Here is an 18,001-nt window from a genome sequence, read left to right on the forward strand (position 1 = left end):
GGGGGTGATCACTAGGGTTTGGAGGTGATCCAGTGAGGGTTTGGGGGTGATCACTGAGGGTTTGAAGGTGATCACTGTTGTGTGGAGGTGATCAGTGAGGGTTTGGAAGTGATACATGAGGGTCTGGAGGTGATCACTGTTGTTTGGAGGTGATCACTGTTTGGAGGTGATCAGTGAGGGTTTAGAGATGATCACTGTGTTTTTGGAGGTCACCAATTGCCCCATTTTGGGGTTTTTTTGCAGAGGAGAAGTCCCCACACTGCTCTGATCACCGTGATCCACCCACACTCCTCATCCAGAGCAGGGATGGGGCGAAGCCTCCAGAGCCCCAGGAAGACCCCCCACCCACCCAAAACACCCTCACCCTGGAAATCCAAGGATGGATGAGCCCCATGGGTGCCATGGACTGGGTTTTCCTGCCCCTGGGAGCTCCCAGGCTGCTCCTGGAACGGGTTTGGAGTGACCAAGCTGTTCAGTCCTGTCCCTCCAGGATGAGGCAGCGCTGGTGGATCCAGGCTCGGGATGTAGGCTTGGCTTTCCCAAGGATGCTCAGCACCCTCTCACCTCTCCTGGACCGGGTAAGGTTGGGCTTTCCTTGCTTTCCTCTCCACTCCTGCAAGCCCAGACTGCTGGCACTGGGTTTTCCAGGCACAACCTCCCTCCAGCAGGGATTTTAGGAGGGATAAGGGGGCAGCTCCTCACCTGCACAATGTCCAGGCTGGGAGGTGCCACAAGGATTATTTTCTGGTTGTTTTTGGGGAGGAGAAAAAACCCCAGGTTTTATCCCCATATTACAGATATTCCTCTTCTGGGAACGTTTGGGTTGCTCCCCCTTCCCGAGCAGGTGGAAAACTGGGCTATCACTGCCAGATTTTGGTTGCCAAATCATTGACTTTTCCCCCCTTGCTCTCTTTTTAATTTACATCTAAAAATCTTTCCTCCACGACCCCAAACACACCCTTTGAACAGCACAAAGAGGAATTTTCCACCTGCCCTCACCTCTGGCTTTGCCCCCACCTTGAGTGTGCGGCCTCATCCATAAATCCTCCAGTGCTGCCCCGTCCAATCCTCCCCCCAAAAAAATAAACCATGCTTTTCCCAGGATTTAGCCACAAAAGGGACTTCCAGCTCTTTCTGGGAGCCTGTTTTGGGGTAAGAGCTTCATCCCAGCCCCCCCCTCAGCGCTGGGGAAGGGGGGGTGGGGAGGACACAGCCCTGCAGCAGCAGCAGCAGCAGCTCATCCCATCCTTGGGAGTCAGTCAAGGGAGAAAATCCACATCCCCTGCGGTCCTCCCTCCTCCAAGTCTTCCCCACGTGACAGCAGAGCTGTCCAAAACATTAGGAAAAATAACTTTCACCTCTCCCAGGGTGAGCCTGGCAGCTGGTGCGGGCACTGCCACGGTGCCCACGGGCAGCCCACGCTCTCCGGGCTGGTTTTCCGGCAGGGATTTGGCTCACCCCAAACTCCCAGTGGGGAGGTGAGGAATATTTATCCCCATTTTCCCCCCCCAAAAAACCACGCCTGTGCAGGACAGGGTGGGTTGTGGGTCTGCTGGTTGAGGCCTGGAGTTCCTCGGGGTCTTCCTGCTGGGTGGCACCCGAGGGAGATGGAGGGGTATCCCTTTGGGATCACCCTCTGGAGGTGGGTCTGGAATGCTCGCTCCTCATCACCCCTCCAGCAAACACCCCTGGGGGCACCAATCCCCACGTGGACCTTCAGCGTGAGTGGGATTGGCACCATCGAGACCCCTGGGTGGCGTTGGGAGCCCCAGCTGAGATCCAGGACCCCCTGACACCCCAAATGACGCTGCTCCATCCCACTGAGCCCCCCTGCCCACCCAGTTTGCCGTTGTTTCTCCTCCCTCCTGCTTTGGCACATCCTCTTCTCCCTCCAAGGAGCGTTGACACCGGGCTGGGCCGGTTGGTGCCCCCGGCAGATGCTCAGCGCCGTGGGCAGAACCATCTTCCTCCTCCTCCTTTTCCTCCTCCTCCTCCTCCTCCTCCTCCTCCTCCTCTCTAAGATGGCCGGCGGCCCCAAAATGGTGCTGAGCATGAGACGCCATCTGCAAGGCTGGTCCCACGCCCGCCGTGGCCTTTTTATGCAAAGGGGAATTAATTAGATTTGAATATGGTAATTAAGCCATCAATTCCCCCCTCCCCTCCTGCTCCCGAGAGCGCCGGGTGCTTCACCAGGGCCCTTCTTTTTTCCCCGGGCTTTCTTCTCGCCCCCCGTCCCCCACCGCCCCTTAACCCTTCCCCCTCCGCTTCTTGCACCCAAGGCACCGCTCCTGCATCCTAATTAACGCCCCATCCAATCCCAGATGGACCGGGAATGTCATGCCCGGGAATGTCGTCCCTCTGTCTTGGCCAACGCGCGCCGTTCGTCCCCCTCCAAAAGAACATCCGGGTGTTTCTTTGGGTGGCCGCCCAAAAAAGGGAGGGAAAACGGGATTTTGGGGCAGGCCATGGGATCACTGAGAAATCATGGTCCAAAATTAACTCCCCTCCAAAAAGAAGTAGGATTTTAATCCTCTCTGGTCCTCGCATTCCCAATATCGTCCTTCTTTCCGACCTCCAACGGGCCTGGTGTTGTCCAAGTGCTGCCCTTTGCTGGTGGACAGGGATGGGTGAAGCTCCTCTTGGGGATTTCTCCCATAGGAAGGGCAAGATTTGGGAATGGAAGGAGTTTCCAAAAATCCAGAAAAGGATTTTTTTTTTTAAAGTTTTTGCCATTCCCACCTTTTTTTTTTTTTTTTTTTTCCCCATGGTGCCCATCCTGTAACCGCTGGGATTTATCCACCTGAGCTGGGTGACGTGAACAGACCTGGAAACTACCAGAAAGAGGGACCTGCACAGGGAAAAAAACCAAATTCCTGGGATATATTAGACACATCTGTATTTATAAGGAAAATATTTCCCCTTTTTTTCCCTCTTACCTCATGAAGCGAAGGAAGGAAATTAGGAATACCTGTGGGAGAAAACACCTCCCCACACCCCACCTGGAGAACTTTCTCATCGAGTTGGTGAGAACTGGGATTGGCTTGTTTAAAAATGGGAATATTTGTGATATCCTGGGAACACTCATCATGGTGTTGGGGAGCTACTTCTACCTGAAATTATGCATATATATATAAATATATGTGGGGAGACATATATATATATAGGGTGATAGGGTGTGTGTACTTTGATCTGTGTTATATACATTTATCTGGTGGTGGTGAGAGGCTGCCAGGGTTTAATCCCAGCTGGAATCCCGGGATCTGACAGGGGCCACCCCGGGGCTGGGCCCCCTGCTCTCCCTCGCCACCAGCCCTGACCTACATAGCGGGTGCTGGATCCGCCTGCAGTGACAGGCAGGAGCCTCCCCTTTGGCATCAGTTTGGGTGAAAGAAGGCAGGAATGGTGGGTTTTTCTCCCCCTGCTCCTGCCAGGGGTGGGCACAGGGGGCTCGAGCAGGGCTGCCCTGGGAGCCTGTAGGGCTGAGCTCATGGGTTCTGCCTCGCCCCAGAGCGGGCTCTGCCCATTTCTCGGGGTGCAGGAGACACTGGTGGCATCTCCTGGGCTGGATTTCTGTGGCTCAGCCCGAAATAGGAGTGGGAGATTCTCCTGTGGGACCCAATTTACCGGGGACAGCAGCCCCAGGGGGGATTGTCCCCATGCCCACCATCCTGCCAGGCCTTCCTGGGGTGGGCAGAAAATACCCCAGGGAGAGGGAAAAGGAGCAAGGTGGGGGGAAAAGGAGGGCAACCTGCAAAGGAGGGGAGAAAATAGACCAGAAAGAGAGAGAGAGGAGAAATCAGAAAAAGCACGGAGAGGAAATGGGAGAGAGTGGAAGAAGGAGCGGGTGACGGGGGCCGGTGGGCTGGGACACAAATGAGGGCGAGGTGATGAAGCAGGAGATGGGCAGACAAGACAAGAGAGGAGCAGCAGGGGAGGAGGCAGAGGAGCTGGTACCCCCGGCAGGATCCTCCAGGACCCATCTCGTGCCAGGGTGGGAAAGGGGGAGGGAGGAATGTGTGACAGCGGTGACAGCCACGTCCCCTCTGCCCACCTGGGCAGAGCCGGAGGTCTCCGAGCCCCCGAGCACCCCCCACGATCCCGCGGGGGATCCAGGGGTGTCCCCAGCGAGCAGGTGAGCAGCGCCCACCGGGGCAGGTGGCTGCGGAGGGCAGGGCTGTTAGACCTCCCTTCCCGGCAGGATTTTAGCTCCTCTTCCCACTTTCCCCGCCTTCCCGCAGCCGCCACGTGGATTCCCCGCGGCAAAAGGGAAAACAAGCGAGGATGTTTCTTTTGTCTCGGCTCGGGGGCCGTGGCTCTAATCCACACCCCCCACCTCGGCCTCCTCCCCTCCATTCACTATTTTCTTCCCACCTTCTAGTTGGAAGAGAAAAAAAAAAAAAAGAGAGAAATCTTTTATTTTAATTTAAAAAAAATTAAATAAATCAGAGTGGGGGAGATGCCCCCAAGAGCTGGGGCTGGTCCTGGCTGGTCCCAGGGGTTTCACCTCCCCGAGCCCCCCCCATGACACCCACCTCAGCTCAGCGCTGCTCGTTATCCCTCTGAGCCCTTGGAACCATTTCTAGGGGAAAAAAAAAAATTAAAATAAATATAAGTGATGCGCTGGTGAGAGCTCGGGATTGGGGGAGAGAGGGGGGAGAAGGGAGGGGTGGGGAGGATGGAGAGAGCTTAAAAATTACAGTGGGAATTAGCAGGAGTCTGAGCTGTTGTTTGCGCTGCCCATTAGCATCTGCCTATTTATCTGTCACCAGATCCTCGTGGCATCCATCCATCCATCTGGATCCCTGTCAGTCTGTCTGCCTGTCTAATTATCCATTAGCATGGCAAAGCCCCCTGACAAGGCAGACGTGAGCCCACCTCGGCTGCCCTTCCCCGTGTCACAGCGAGCCTTTGATGAGCCCTGCAGGGCCAACCCCGGCTCCTGCCTTTCCCAAACCACACAGGGATGGTCCTGCAGGGCCAAAACTCTCTCCTGCCTTTCCCAAACCACACAGGGATGGCCCTGCAGGGCCAAAACCCTCTCCTGCCTTTCCCAAACCACACAGGGATGGCCCTGCAGGGCCAAACCCAGCTCCTTCCCTTCCCTTTTCCCAAACCCCAAACAATGCAGGGATACAGGGATGGCCCTACAGGGTCAAACCCCTCTCCTGCCTTTCCCAAACCACACAGGGATGGCCCTGCAGGTCTGTGGGATGGGCACACATTCCCGTGGCAGTGGGGGAAAGCCAGGATGGAGCCAGGGATGGGGGGTGTGGGGCACTGCATGCCAAGGGGCTGCTGATGGCGACAACAAATGTCCCCTCCATGCCACGTGTCCCCTGCCACGCTGTGTGGACGAGCTCTCCATGGCTCCCTGCTCCACCACACCCACCACAAGAACCCCCCCAAGGTGGGCACTGCCACCACAACCCCCCCAGGGCGGGCACTGCCATGCCAGGGGCAGCAGCTCTTTGTGCCCAGCCAGCACGGGGTGAGGTTGGGGGGGTTTCTTTGTTCCCTGGGCCCCCCTCCCCGCTTGCCCACGGCCCCCATCTCCCACCCCCCAAGTCCCCAGGAGCAAATCAGCGGCGTTTGCATATTCTGAGCAGGTGGGGGCCCATATGCCGAAGATGCACCAGACAAAATTAGCCACCATAATCATAATCAAGTGTGCCGTGGTGCTGGGGGGAGGGAGGGAGGGAGGGGAGGGCCTGGCAGACAAGGCTGATAATTATGAAGCTCAGCATGTGCGCAGCGGTTTTTCCAACAATTATGCCAAGCTCAGCAAGCTGGGGATGATGCTCCTTCCAGCCACCCTCCGGCACCCACCGGCAGCTCGGGCCCGGGAGGGCTCTGCCAGTCCCAGCCCTTCCCAAGCCGCTTTGGGAGCGTGAGCTCCACGGTCTGACCCCATCCCTCTGCCCTTCCTGGCAGGTCCAGCCCCTCTCCAGGCTGGTTTGGGGCTCGGTGGTGGCTGCACATCCCTCCATGAGCTGACCCCCACACCTTCCTCCTGTGGTTAAACTCACATTTCCCACCCGAACCAAACCCACAGCGCCCAGGAACCGCCCTCCTCCTGCTCCATCAGCATCCTGCTGCTCTTGCCCTGCACGGGGAGCAACACAAACTCCTTCCCAAAGGAGCTCTGCCACTCCAGCTTCCCGAAAAATCCATCTACATCTGCCTGCCAGGACTCTGCCACACCAGGGGTGTGTGTTCATCCCCCACGGACCTGGGGACGAGGGCGGTGTCAGGAGGTGACACTCTGGATCCATCTCCAGCCTGCAGAGCTCCAGGCCTGGTGTCAGGCAGCATTTCCCTGAAGGAGCCCTTGGGAAGGGGACTGGGAAGGGGCCGACAGGAGATGCTCAGTGGAGCAGCCCTTGGAAAGGACAGCACAGCTCGTGCCCCAGGTACCTTCCAACCGGCAGAGGAGGAGGAAAACAATCTGCTTTCCTCCTTAAAACAGGCTGGAAGCAGCCCTGGCTCAGGTTTAGGGGATGCTCCTGCTCCATGGTGGGACAGAGGCTGCAGCTGTTCCCTGGAGGATCAGCTCGAAGAGCTCGGCACACGTGGAAATCACGGCTCTGCCTCCCCCACCGTCCCTCCTTCTCCTCCTTCCGCTCTCCCACGTGGGATTTGGGGATCAGCATCCCAGCACTTTGCTGCCGGTCACCTCCCAGCCCCATTGCCAGGAGGGAGCACCAAACCAGCACCAAAACCCCCCCGCTGGCACTGGAGGATTGACCCGCTCTGCACCACTGTGCTCCCAACTGGAGGATTGACCACAGGATGATGGAAAAGCTGGAAAGGGACCAGTTTGGTTCATTGATCCCGGGACATCTCCCCAAGTCCAATGGAATGGCCCCAAAATCCAGTTCCTGTAGGATGGGGCGGCGCATGGGAGCAACTCCATGTCATGGAAGGGGATTTGGGGTCCCTGAAGATCCTGCCTGGGTGTTGGAAGAGCCATGCAGGAATTCCTGTGCAGCTGGAGAAGCTGGGAACACCCTTAACAGCCTGCATTGGCCCAATCTCCTCTCACCCACAGAGATCCACACCTTCAAGCCCTCTTTTTGGTAGAGTTTGGAATAACTCAGCAGGAGCTCGGATTCACATCCCCTCCCTTCTTGCCCTGATTCATCCACCAAGGAAAATTTGCCCTTCCTCAGGATTTCCCAAATCCAAGCAAATCACGGTCATTGCTGTTCCACACACCTTCACTGATCCTCCTCTTTCACCCCCAAATATTAAGGTTTTCCTGGTTGAACACTTCCCAAAAAAACCCCCTTCCCTTAAATCATCTGCTTCACAACTCGGGATGCTGAGGAGCCTCCTGAGGATTTCCACGGGCTCGGAGTCCCTCCATGTCTGGAGGTGCTGAGGCTGCACCCACCCGTGGAAGGAGGATAAAATATTCCTCGCTGGAGATTTGGGAAGATGTTTTTTGAGGTTTTTTAATCCCTGGAGGAGCTGGACAGAGCGAGAAGCAGAGTTAAACAACCCAGCGCTGCGCTCCCACCGCCCTTTCCGTGCCCGCGGTTTGAGGAGGCTTTGCAAAAAAAACTTGGGAAAAGTGAGAGAATTCCTCCACCTGTTTGCTTTTAATTTTTTTCTTTTTCTTTTTTTTTTTCTCGGTAAGGAGAGGGAGGAACAAAAGCTGGAGGGTGGGAACAGCACCCGGCACGGAGCCGGGGGCAGGACCCGCCGCTCCCACACCCACGGTGGGGAGGGGGGGGGCTAAAGGAGCAGCTGCTCTTCCCGGCTATAAATCCCGCCGGATCCGGGCGGGCCGGCGGTTATTGAGATGCAGGGAGCAGGGGACGGGGTGACTGGAGACTCCATAAATATTATTGGGGGCGACGGGGCTGCGCGGGGCCGGCGGGCGCAGACAAAGCGCCCATTGAGCCGCCGGCGGAGCCGCCACGGCCCAGCTGCCGCGGGGACCGGGACGGGGGTCAAGGTCAGAGGTGGCCCCTGCCTGCATTATTCCCACCCCCACTCCCCACCGTCCCCACCCCGACCCTTTTCCTCGTGCCCATAAACTTAATAAAGCTCCCCGGGAGCCCCTCCGTGCCCGCGGAGGGCGGTGGGAGAAGCGGGAGCTGGAAGGGATGGCCCGGGGTTGTGCCCGCTCTGAGGTGGCTTTGTGCCTCTTTTTGGGGGTCTGTTTAAGGACAAATAAGCTCGGTTTAAACTCTGGTGGGCTTGGCACCCCCAACTCTGCGCTGGAGGAGCGCCAGGATTGGGGCCAAGCTCACCCCAAACCACCCAGCGCCCTGGGCCCGATTTCCCACATTCCCTCCATCCCGGGGGTTTCTCCCTGTGGAAGGAGAACCGACAACCCCTCTCCCCAGGAGCGGGGGTTCAATCCTGCTGCCACGTAAACTTGGGTTTCCCGGATCTTGGGCTCCCTTGGCAACGCTGGTTTCCATGGTGAAGAGCCGGGAACCTCCACGTGGACGCCGAGCTTTGCCTTCGAGGTGGCATCCAGCTCATTTCACTGGGGTGCTGCCCCTTCTGGGGGAGCTCCCCAGCACCCCTGGGGGCTGCCCACCCTGGGGTGGGGCAGTTCTGGGCCCACAGAGCATGGAGGGTTTACCTGGGAATGGGTAAGAACCTCTTCTGGAAAAGGAGGGGGGTTCTCGGAACCCCTAAAAATGCTGCTCCTCATCCCCTGCAGGCCCAGCTCTGCAGCCTCAGGGTTTGAAGGCAGAGCCGTGTCCGGGTGCAGGGCAGTTTTATCCCAAACTGGTGCTGATGAGCCAGCTTTCCCTGTTTTCCCACTGTCTCCAGGGCTCAGTGAACCCCAGCAAACCAGGGGCAGGACTCTGGGTGCTGGTGGGCACTTTGGAGCCCCGAGTGCTGGCAATGCACCCTGGGGCTGTTCCCAAAGGGAATGAATGTGAGTCACTGCAACATCAGGATCCCTGCAGAAAAACCCAGATGGAAAGGGTGGTGGTTTTTTTTTTTTAGATCCTGCACTCTCTGCCCCCCTTGGCACTGTCAAAGGAAGGGGTTTAATTCTGCTTTCCATCCATGTGGGAGCCCTGGCAGTGACAGACCCTCCGTGGGGTCATTCCCTCCTGGAATCACCCTGTTTCTCACCCCAGAACCCCCATTTTTCACCCCAGAGCCCCAAATCAGCATTTCTGTGGGTGCAAGACCCCCCCTGGCATCTCTGGCTTTTCCCACCTCCATCTCCCCGGGGAAGGATCAAGGGAACTCCCTCCTCTCCATGCTTCCCTCTTCCTGCAGTGGAAACGAATCCTTGCATTATTCCTGCCCTGAAGGAGCCTTGAAACCTCCCAAATTCGACAGCCAAAAATAGCTGTTGCTCTGCTTGTTTCCAAGTGTTGGCTCTGCCCTGATTTATTTACCCAGGCTGTTCGGATTCCTGCTCACGCTTTGAATCCCAAATCCTCCTTGTCTTGCCATCTCCCCCAAAACAGGCTCAGCTTTCCTCACACACACTCTCACTCACCTCCACCACCCTGCTGGGAGGAGGGAAATTAATCCCTATGGAAATTTATTGAAATGAATTCCCTCCTGGACACTCAAGCTGTTCCCAAGCCCAAGTCGAGGGCAGGGCTGGGCAGAGGGAAGAGCTGGGAGGAGGAGGAGGAGGGGTGGGGAGGAAGGTGCAGCCATAGGGATAACTCTGGAGACTGGAATTGGGAAGGGGGGGTGTGCAGGGTGAGGTGTGGCAGCACCTCCCACCATCCACGCCCATCCACGCCCATCCATGTCCATCCATGCCCATCCATGTCCATCCATGTCCATCCATGTCCATCCACAGGCCAGTGTCCAGCAGCTCCAGGGCCTTGGCTGACTGCACCCCCCAGCTGGGGCACGGGGGGACCCCCTGGAGGCACCAGGAGCACCAAGGATGAGCCAGGAGGTGCCACCCCCTGTCCCCAGCAGGAGGTGAGGAGTTCCTGGAGTGGGATGGTGGTGGGAGGTGGGGCTGGGGCGGGAGGTGGGCCCCCCCCCTGAACCCCACAGCAGCTCCCAGGGCACCCAGCAGCCCCTTCCATGAGTTTTGCGGGACAGGACAGGTTGGAGCAACCTGGGATAGTGGGAGGGGTCCCTGCCCAGGCAGGGGTTGGGGCTGGTTGGGCTTTAAATGGTCCCTTCCAACCCAAACCATTCCATGGTTCTGTGACCCCTTCTCCTGCCATCTCTATCCATGTGGATTTTCCTGCTCCTGCTGCCACCTGCCCTCTCTCAAGGTGTCCCAGGGTGCCCCCAGGCACTGAAATACCCCAAATTCCTGCCTGTCCCCCCCTGAAGGAGGCTGGAGCCAGACCCCAACACCGATGTCCCCAAGTGCTCAGCGGGACTGGGACAGGAGGAGTGACCTGGGAAGAGAATTGGGATGGTGGGGACACAGTCACCTCCCAGCTTGGCCCTGGCTCTGCCTGGGCTGGCACGGGGCTCACACCAGTTTCTCCCATTAACAGGTGACAGGAGTGGGGCCCAGGGGACCAAGGAATGCTGGAGATAAAGCCGAGGCTGGGACTGGAACGTGGGCAGGACCCGTGGGACACTCCTCCCGTGCCCAGGGTAAGGGCTTGCCCCCTCCTTTCCCAAAATAACCAGCCCCAGATGTGCCCAGAGGGTCCCACCCGGGGTCCCTCACCCTGCAGTGCCAGAGGGGACAGCGAGGGGACATCCCAGGAATCTGGAAGGACACGGAGCTGCTGCCACCCGGCCCAAGGCACCGGGAGGATGATCTACAGCCAGCCAGGGAAAGGGGGAAATTCCAGTGCATTAAAGGTGTTGAAAGCCCCCAGTCGTGTCCCAGCCTGGTGTCTGAGCGGAATTTTACCCCTTTTTCTTGCAGGACTCCCAAAACCCCCTGAGCTGCCGTGTCCAGGGAGCGTTTCCTTCCCAACAGGTTGAGCTTTCCTGTCCCAGCCCTGGAGGGGACGATGTCCTGTCCGGTGCCCAGGACCCTCTGCAGGGTTTGGGGACTCTGGTGGCGGTTCCTGAGCCTGGAGTTGGGTCCTGCTCAGAGATTCCCACCAGGGACCACTCAAACCCCGGCGTGGGGGATCCCCACGGATCCGTGGGAAGGGCATCCTGGAAATCCCGGGCTCCCAATCCCCCCAGCACGCGCTCGGCCGCCGCCACCAGCGACCCAGACGCCCAAATATTGAGCTATACATTAAATTAGCAGGGGGAAAAAAAAAAAAAAGGAGGGGGAAGGGGGCCGGGAGGGAGCCCGGAGCACTTCGTGGAGGGAGCGTGGCAGTTTGTTATGCTAACCCAGGGGGGCTCCGCTCGGGGGGGGACGTGTCGGAGAGGTCTGAAGAGCAAGGAGTTCACAGGCCCTCTCCTTTTGTCATGCTAAAAGTGCAACACAGAAAATATATACAGGCAGCTGCTCAATGGAGCGTGAAATACAAGTGATTTCTGCGGGAGGGAGCGCCGGGTAATGCGATGCAGCCCCGGACAATGCCCGCGCCGCCTTTGTGCGCAATGGGAAACTTCTCTTTTTTTTTGGGGGGGGTGGAGGGGGGGAAAGAACGGGGGATAACGGGCACGGAGAGGGGTGCCAGCTGCCCCCGGCATCGCCCAGGGCTGGGAAGTCCCCGTGTGGCCGTGACTTGGCCGTGCCCGGGCTGTGGGAGGTCGGTTGGGGTCGGTCCCGGCCCGGTGGGTGCTCGGGATTAAAAGTGAGCTCCCGGTTGTAAATACGGGGTGCTGGGCATGGCACCTCCCTCCCCTCCCTCTGGGAGCTGGAAACCCGTTAATTCCCAACTTTCCAGCGTCCCGCGGCCCCAGCTCCCTTTGCTGATGCAAATTGGGGCACCCCCGGCAGGAGCGGTGTAAAATCAGCCCTCAAAAGGGGCTTTTGTGTCCGGGGGGAGGGCGGCCGGGCCGGGGGTGCTTCGAGCATCCATCTTCCACCCTTCCCTCCCTTTTTTTGTGTCTCGGAGGGGCTGAAAGCCGGCCCTGTGGGGGCTCTGGGGGTCTCCTGAGGCTCTGGATTCGTTCCAGACGAGCCGAGGAACCATTCTGGGCAGCCCCAAGTGTCCCCCAGTGCAAGGGTTGGGGGAGTCTGGGGGTCCCGGTGGGAGGGGGGCACCCAGGACATGGAGACAGCAAAGGTGATGGAGCAGCTAATTCCCTGGAGTCTGGCTTGGCTGGAGATGAAGGACTTTGGGAAGTCTAGGGGGGGACTTTTGGGATCACAGCCCGCCACTGATGGAGGGGCTGCATTGCCCAGGGTGCCCCAGTGATGCCTGGGGAGGCTGGGGGATGTGGGACCCCCCAAACCCGGGTACCCCAACCCTCGGGGATGCTCCGGGCACGGGCGGAAGCGACATCTAGTGGGAAACGCATCCCGTCGCCAGGGAGATCCATATCCATGGCAACCCCTTGGGAATACCGGCACCCTGCCTGGACCAGGAGCACCCACCAGCACCGTGGAGCCTCCCCCACCCCTCCTTAGCTTTTAAAGGTCTTTTCCAACCTGTGATTCCACGACTGTTGCTCCAGGGAAGGCGGCAGGGAGGGGAAGGTCCCAGCTCAGCCAGCCCCGGGGGCCGGGATGAGGGAGGACAGGGATGGAGCTGCTGCCACCCAAATTCCTGCACCCTCCTCTGGAATGATGTATTTAAGAAGGGGAAGAAAAAACTGGTTTTCTTGGTGAAAAAGTGGGGTTTTTTTGCAGCCAGAAAGAGCAACAGCTCTGCAGAACCCAAGGCCGGGGAAGGAGTGGAAGGAGACCCCGCTCTGGAGCAGGGGGATGCCCAAAGGAGGCTGTGACCCCCTGGGAAGATCCTGGCAGGATCTGCAGCCTTATGGAGAGAGCAGCCTGTCCTGGAGCAGGGAAAGAGCGTGAGGAGGAAGGAGCAGCAGAGAAAACGTGATGAACTGAGCACAGCCCCAATTCCCCATCCCCCTGTGCCACTGGGGGAAAGGAAGGAGAGAATTTGGGAGTGAAGAAGGGAGGGGCATGGAGAACACGCTTTCAACATTTGGGTTTACTTCTCATTGTCCTGCTCTGATTCGATTGCCAATAAATTAAACCAATTTCCCCAACTTGGAGCATGGTTTGTCTGTGACTTCCATGGGTCCCTTCCGGCTGCGGATGGGGAGCTATAGAGCTGCTTTGGGGTGCAGGAGGACACGTGGATATGATTTATGATAGATATTGATATATGAACCCACGCGGGGTCGCGGGCGTCGCCCCGGGACCCGACCCCGCCGAGCCGGGACCCGAACCCGCGGCCTCTCGACCTCACCGGGCCCAGCGATCCTGGGGGGTGGAGAACAGCTGAGAGCCCGCCCTCCCGCGGGGAGCGGCCTCTCCATTGGTCGATCAGCTGCCAATTACAGGGACAGCGGCCACCTATTGGCTGGCGGGGCGGAGGAGGCGGCGGGAGGCGCTTCCTGCGGCCGCCCTTGCGCTGAGCCCGCCATGGTGGGCACGGGGGGCACGGCGGGGGCGTGCGGGGGGCCGGGCACGGGGCAAGGGGAGGGCATGGCCAGGGTGCCCGGGAGGGTGCGTGCTTAGGCGGGTCCGTGCTCAGGGGAGCCCCTGCCCGGCGCGGTGCGTGACCCGCGTGACCCAGGGGTGTGCGTGGGAAGGGGGGGATGCGGGACCCTCCAAATCTGCGCACCCCAACTCTTGGGGATGCTCCGGGCAAGAGGAACGCTTGGCCGGGGGAGTCCCTGTTCCTTGCATGACCGGGGGGTCCCGGGGGGTCTCTTGGACAGAAGGTCCCTGCCCCGGGGGGAGGTCCCAAAGGGGTTGCATGGTCGGGGGGTCCCAAAGGGGTTGCATGGTCGGGGGGGTCCCTTGCCCGGGGGGTCCCCTGCCAGGGGGAAGGGGTGGGGGTGGTCCCTGCCCGGGGTTGCACGCCTGGAGGGTCCCTGCCCAAAATGTGCCAGCCTGGGTGTGTGCTGTGTCTAAATTTGGGGTTCCTGGTGTGGGGGCATGAGCAGGATGTCCCAAGGGGTTGCAGGACTTGGGGTCCCTCCCAGCCCAGGAGGAGATTCCAGGAGGTCCCATCCCAGGGGGTCCCATCGCAGGGGGTCCCACAGCAGGGACAGGGCTGGGGCTCCCCAGCCCCATTCCCCCCGCCCCCCACCCCTGGGAGCTGGGGGTGACCCCGCGGTGTCCCCGGCGCGGGCACAGGCGGTGATGGGGGTGCAGGTGGTGGTGACCCTGCTGGCCGCCAGCCTCATGCAGAAGATGGCCCCTCACTGCTCCTTCGCCCGCTGGCTGCTCTGCAACGGCAGGTACGGGCTCTGCCCCTCCCTGCTCCACCCTGGGGGGCCTTTGGGGACACCCGGTGACACCCCCACTGTGCTCCTTCCCAGCCTGTACCGCTACAAACACCCCTCGGACGAGGAGCTCTGCGCCCTGGCCGGGAAGCAGCGCCCCAAGGCCAAGAGGGACAGGTGAGGAGGGGCTGGAAAGGGTCGCTATGTGGGTTTGGGGTCAATGGGGTCAATAGGGCCGTGCTGGGGGGCTGCAGCAGCAGCAGCACAGGGGCTCGGGGCTGCTGACAGGGAGCAGCCCGTGGCAGACACTGTGACTCAGGGCACAAACTCGTGGCTCCCCGGGCAGGAGGATGAACGGGGTGCTGGAGGACAAGCCCCTCTCCGTGCCCCGGGACATCGACCTGCGCCTGGACACCGCCCCCATCACCGCCGTGGACGCCCTGGGTAACCCCCTTCCCCCACACACACCCTGCCCTGGGCTCAGGGACCACTCCTGAGGGTCCCCCCGGGGCTGTGACGTGTCCCTGTGCCCCCCCAGTGCTGCGCTATTTCCTGGAGTACCAGTGGTTCGTGGACTTCGCCGTGTACGCCACCGCCGTGTACGCCTTCACCGAGGGCTACTACTGCCTGGCCAGCCCCCCCAGGGAGACCAACCTGGGGGTGCTCTGGTGCCTGCTGACTGTCCTCTTCTCCCTGTATCCTTCTGCTGCTTTTGGGGGGGTGGAAATCTTCATTTCTTGGGTTTATAAACCCTTCAGTGACAGCCCCCCAGGGCCTTCCCTGCAGAGAAAGGTGGTGGTGGCCTGGTGGTGTGGGCGATTCGGGGGTGCTGGTGAGCAGGGGAGGGGGGGGGGGTTCCCCCTGAAGGGCCTGGGTTTCCTTGACAGCCCCCCACCCCTCGCCCCCAGGAAGGTGTTTTTCATGGTGATGCGCCATTACTTCCGCTCGGAGGAGGGGGGGGAGCGCTCCGTGTGCCTCACCTTCGCCTTCTTCTTCCTCCTCCTGGCCATGGTGGTCCTGGTCATCCGCGAGGAGCACCTGGAGTTCGGCCTCGAGGCCGGTGGGTGAGGTGGGGAGGGGTGGGAGGCAGGTGGGTGAAGGCAGTGCACCAGGGGGGTCTGTGGGCATCTGCACTCTGTGGGGGTCTCCCCTGCTCACGGTGGGGGTCTCTCCCCACTCCCTGGGGTCTCTCCCCTGTCCCAGGGGTCTCTCCCCACTCCCAGGGCTCTCTCCCCACAGGGCTGGCCGGAGTCAGCGCTAACCTGGAGCCCATCCTGAAGCAGCGGGGCTGGGAGTGGACGTGAGTCGTGCGGGGAGGGAAATGGGGCTTTTCGGGAGGCTCTTTGGGGCTCTGGGGTGGAGGCAGCGCAGCCCCCCTCACACCCCCCCCTTCTCCTTCCACAGGCTGCCCCTGGCCAAGCTGGGCTTCAAGCTGGGGCTGGTGGCCCTTTGCTCCTTCCTGGGCGCCTGCCTGACCTTCCCGGGGCTGCGCCTGGCCCAGACACACCTGGATGCCCTCAGGATGGCGGCCGACCAGCCCCTGGCACAGTTGGGTGAACCCTGGGGGCGGGCAGGGAGGGAGGGGGGCGGTGCTGGCACCTCGGGGGGCTGGGACACCTCCCCCCCAGCTCTGACGGGGAAGGGTGGTGGGAGGGTGGGGATGGGCTGGGATGGAAGGCGCAGGGTCAGGGGGTGCTCAGGGGGGTTAGAGGGGTCTCTCTGACATGTCCCCCCACAGGCTCCTGCTCCACCTGATCTTCCTGGCGCCCGTCCTGGTGGTGGTGATGTGGGTCAGGCCCATCTCCCGGGATTTCCTGCTCCACGCGCCCATGGGCAAGGAGACGGTGCAGCTGTGAGTGGGACAGGGCTCCGTCCTGCTCCCCGGGGTGGGGGGAAGAACCAAGCCCCCTGCCCCGTCAGACCCTCCCGGGGTGGCACTGACCGCTCCCGTTGTGTCCCCCCAGCATGTCGGACTCGGCCTTCGACAGCGCCCGGCTCTGGGCCGTGGTGGGGCTGTGCCTGCTGCGCCTGCTCGGCGCCCGCCGACACCTCCAGGCCTACCTGGGGCTGGCCGAGCGCTGGGTGGAGCAGATGAGGAAGGAGGCCGGGCGCATCCCGGCCCTGGAGATCCAGCAGAAGGTCGGGATGCGGGAGCTGGGGTGCGGGGGCGGGAGGGAGGGCTCTGTGGGCTCGCAGCGACTGATCCCGCTGCCCACAGATCACCAGGATCTACTGCTACGTGCCCGTGGTCACCCTGCAGTACCTGGGGCCCGTCATCCTCACCCTGCACTGCACTCTGCTCCTCAAGACGCTGGGTGAGGAGCTGGAGGGGGGAATGGGGGGATTATGGGGGGTAGGAGGAGACCTGCAGGTCATCGTGAGGCCACCAGCACCCACTGTGTCCCCAGACTCAAGGTTTAGACCTCCCAGCCATCTGCAGCTTCATCCTGAGGGGCAGCACCAGCCTCTGCTCGCTGTGAGCAGGGACAGGATCCAGGAGCAGCTGGAGCTGTGCCAGGGGAGGTTTGGGATGGATATTGGGGAAAGGTTCTTCCCCCAGAGGGTGGTGGGCACTGCCCAGGCTCCCCAGGGCAGTGGGCACGGCCCCAAGGCTGCCAGAGCTCCAGGAGGGAATATTTGGACAACGCTCTGAGGGACAGGGGGGGATTGTTGGGGTGTCCTGGGCAGGGCCTGGAGTTGGGTTGATGATCCTTGGGGGTCCAACTCGGGACATTCTGGGATTGTGTTCCATGACCCTCCCTGGTTTGCGGTTGGCACAAACCCTCAGGGAGGGTGCTGGGGCTCAGCCCCCTGCAGGGCTGTGCCATGGGGACGGGGCTGCAGCTCAGGGACCGCCCCCCACAGCCCCATCCCCTCTGTCCCCCCCAGGGCACCACTCCTGGGGGCTGTACCCGGAGCCCCCCCCGGCGTCCCCGGCAGCGCCGCCGGGCCCCGCGGGCGAGGACGGCGAGGACGTGCAGGTGGTGGTGCGGCAGATCACGGGAATCCTGGACTGCATCTTCACCCCCTCCTTGCTCCGGGGGCTCTTCTCCTTCCTCACCTGGTGGGTGGCTGCCTGCCAGGTCGTCACCAGCCTCTTCGGCCTCTACTTCCACCAGTACCTGGCGGGGTCCTGACTGGGGGAGCTGGGATGTCCCTGGGGGCGCGGTCAGTGCCCGGCTCCTGCTCCTGCCCTGGCTGCTCCCCTCCCTTTGCACGTGCTGGTTGCACCTGTGGACACGTGGCAGGGGGATGTTTCTGCTGCCAGCTCAGGGCAGGATGGGTTTTGTGCCCAGGGCAGGGTGGGCACCGCCCGTCCCTGTCACCCATCACCGCCGTGCCTGCTCCCACCCCCTCCAGCCCCTCTGCCACCTCCTGGCCCAGCGTGGGGGACTCCACTGCTCTGCTTTCCTCGAGGGCAGCAGCCCCTGCCAGCCCAGGTGGGTACCTGCTGGGCAGAGGGACCTCCAGCACAGACTTTGGGGTGGGCTCTGCCTCGTGTTTGCCTCCACCAGCTGAGGGTGTTTTTGTAGGGTCTCTGCCCTGGCCAGAGCTGGGTCAGAGCTCCCTGTGCTTCCTGGGAACCCTCGGCCTTGGCCTTGGCCGGGTTAGGAATAAATAAGTGACCAGAGTCGCTGCCATCCCAAAAGCTGCTGCTTGGCCTGCACATCGTGTCCCTAAAGCCACCCCCCCCCATCCCTGAGCAGGGCAGGGGGTCCCACATGTGGATGCAGCTGCTTTTTGGCACCACACACTTGAGGAG

The 18,001-nt window shown here is 61.0% G+C and overlaps 2 protein-coding genes across 16 annotated transcripts in view; both read left to right on the forward strand.

The window, feature by feature from the left end:
• Nucleotides 1–13,048, forward strand: part of LOC126642890 (collagen alpha-1(I) chain-like) — a 35,433-nt gene extending 22,385 nt beyond the window's left edge. For 4 of the 15 annotated variants that reach the window (XR_007629622.1, XR_007629626.1, XR_007629625.1 and 1 more), the window contains 3 exons: nt 244–578; nt 9,797–9,924; nt 10,461–10,788. Coding sequence is in view for 7 of the 15 variants with exons in the window: in XM_050320900.1 (XP_050176857.1) it covers nt 244–578; nt 10,461–10,563; nt 12,680–12,774 (533 nt within the window). In the remaining 8 variants the exon portion in view is untranslated. Of the gene's footprint in view, nt 1–87; nt 579–5,931; nt 7,635–9,796; nt 9,925–10,460; nt 10,789–12,679 lie in introns of those variants that run through there. The other 11 variants (XM_050320900.1, XM_050320903.1, XM_050320902.1 and 8 more) reach the window with 7 other exon arrangements.
• A 344-nt stretch (nt 13,049–13,392) lies between these two features.
• Nucleotides 13,393–17,887, forward strand: TMEM161A (transmembrane protein 161A). Its single transcript, XM_050320880.1, has 12 exons — nt 13,393–13,432; nt 14,150–14,253; nt 14,335–14,415; nt 14,558–14,682; nt 14,777–14,933; nt 15,147–15,298; nt 15,478–15,538; nt 15,643–15,786; nt 15,977–16,090; nt 16,203–16,377; nt 16,457–16,553; nt 17,128–17,887. The coding sequence occupies exons 1-12, from the start codon at nt 13,430–13,432 to the stop codon at nt 17,373–17,375; spliced, it is 1,461 nt and encodes a 486-aa protein (XP_050176837.1). The 5' UTR covers nt 13,393–13,429; the 3' UTR covers nt 17,376–17,887.
• Nucleotides 17,888–18,001: the final 114 nt, after the last annotated feature.

Source organism: Myiozetetes cayanensis, unplaced genomic scaffold (genome assembly GCF_022539395.1).
Source record: "Myiozetetes cayanensis isolate MyiCay16 unplaced genomic scaffold, myiCay2020 scf26, whole genome shotgun sequence".
Classification (NCBI taxonomy): domain Eukaryota; kingdom Metazoa; phylum Chordata; class Aves; order Passeriformes; family Tyrannidae; genus Myiozetetes; species Myiozetetes cayanensis.

Coding starts and splice junctions, on each gene's coding strand:
- TMEM161A (XM_050320880.1), top strand. Junction 14,254..14,334: donor TGGCTGCTCTGCAACGGCAG/GTACGGGCTCTG, acceptor GCTCCTTCCCAG/CCTGTACCGCTACAAACACC. Junction 16,554..17,127: donor TCTGCTCCTCAAGACGCTGG/GTGAGGAGCTGG, acceptor TGTCCCCCCCAG/GGCACCACTCCTGGGGGCTG.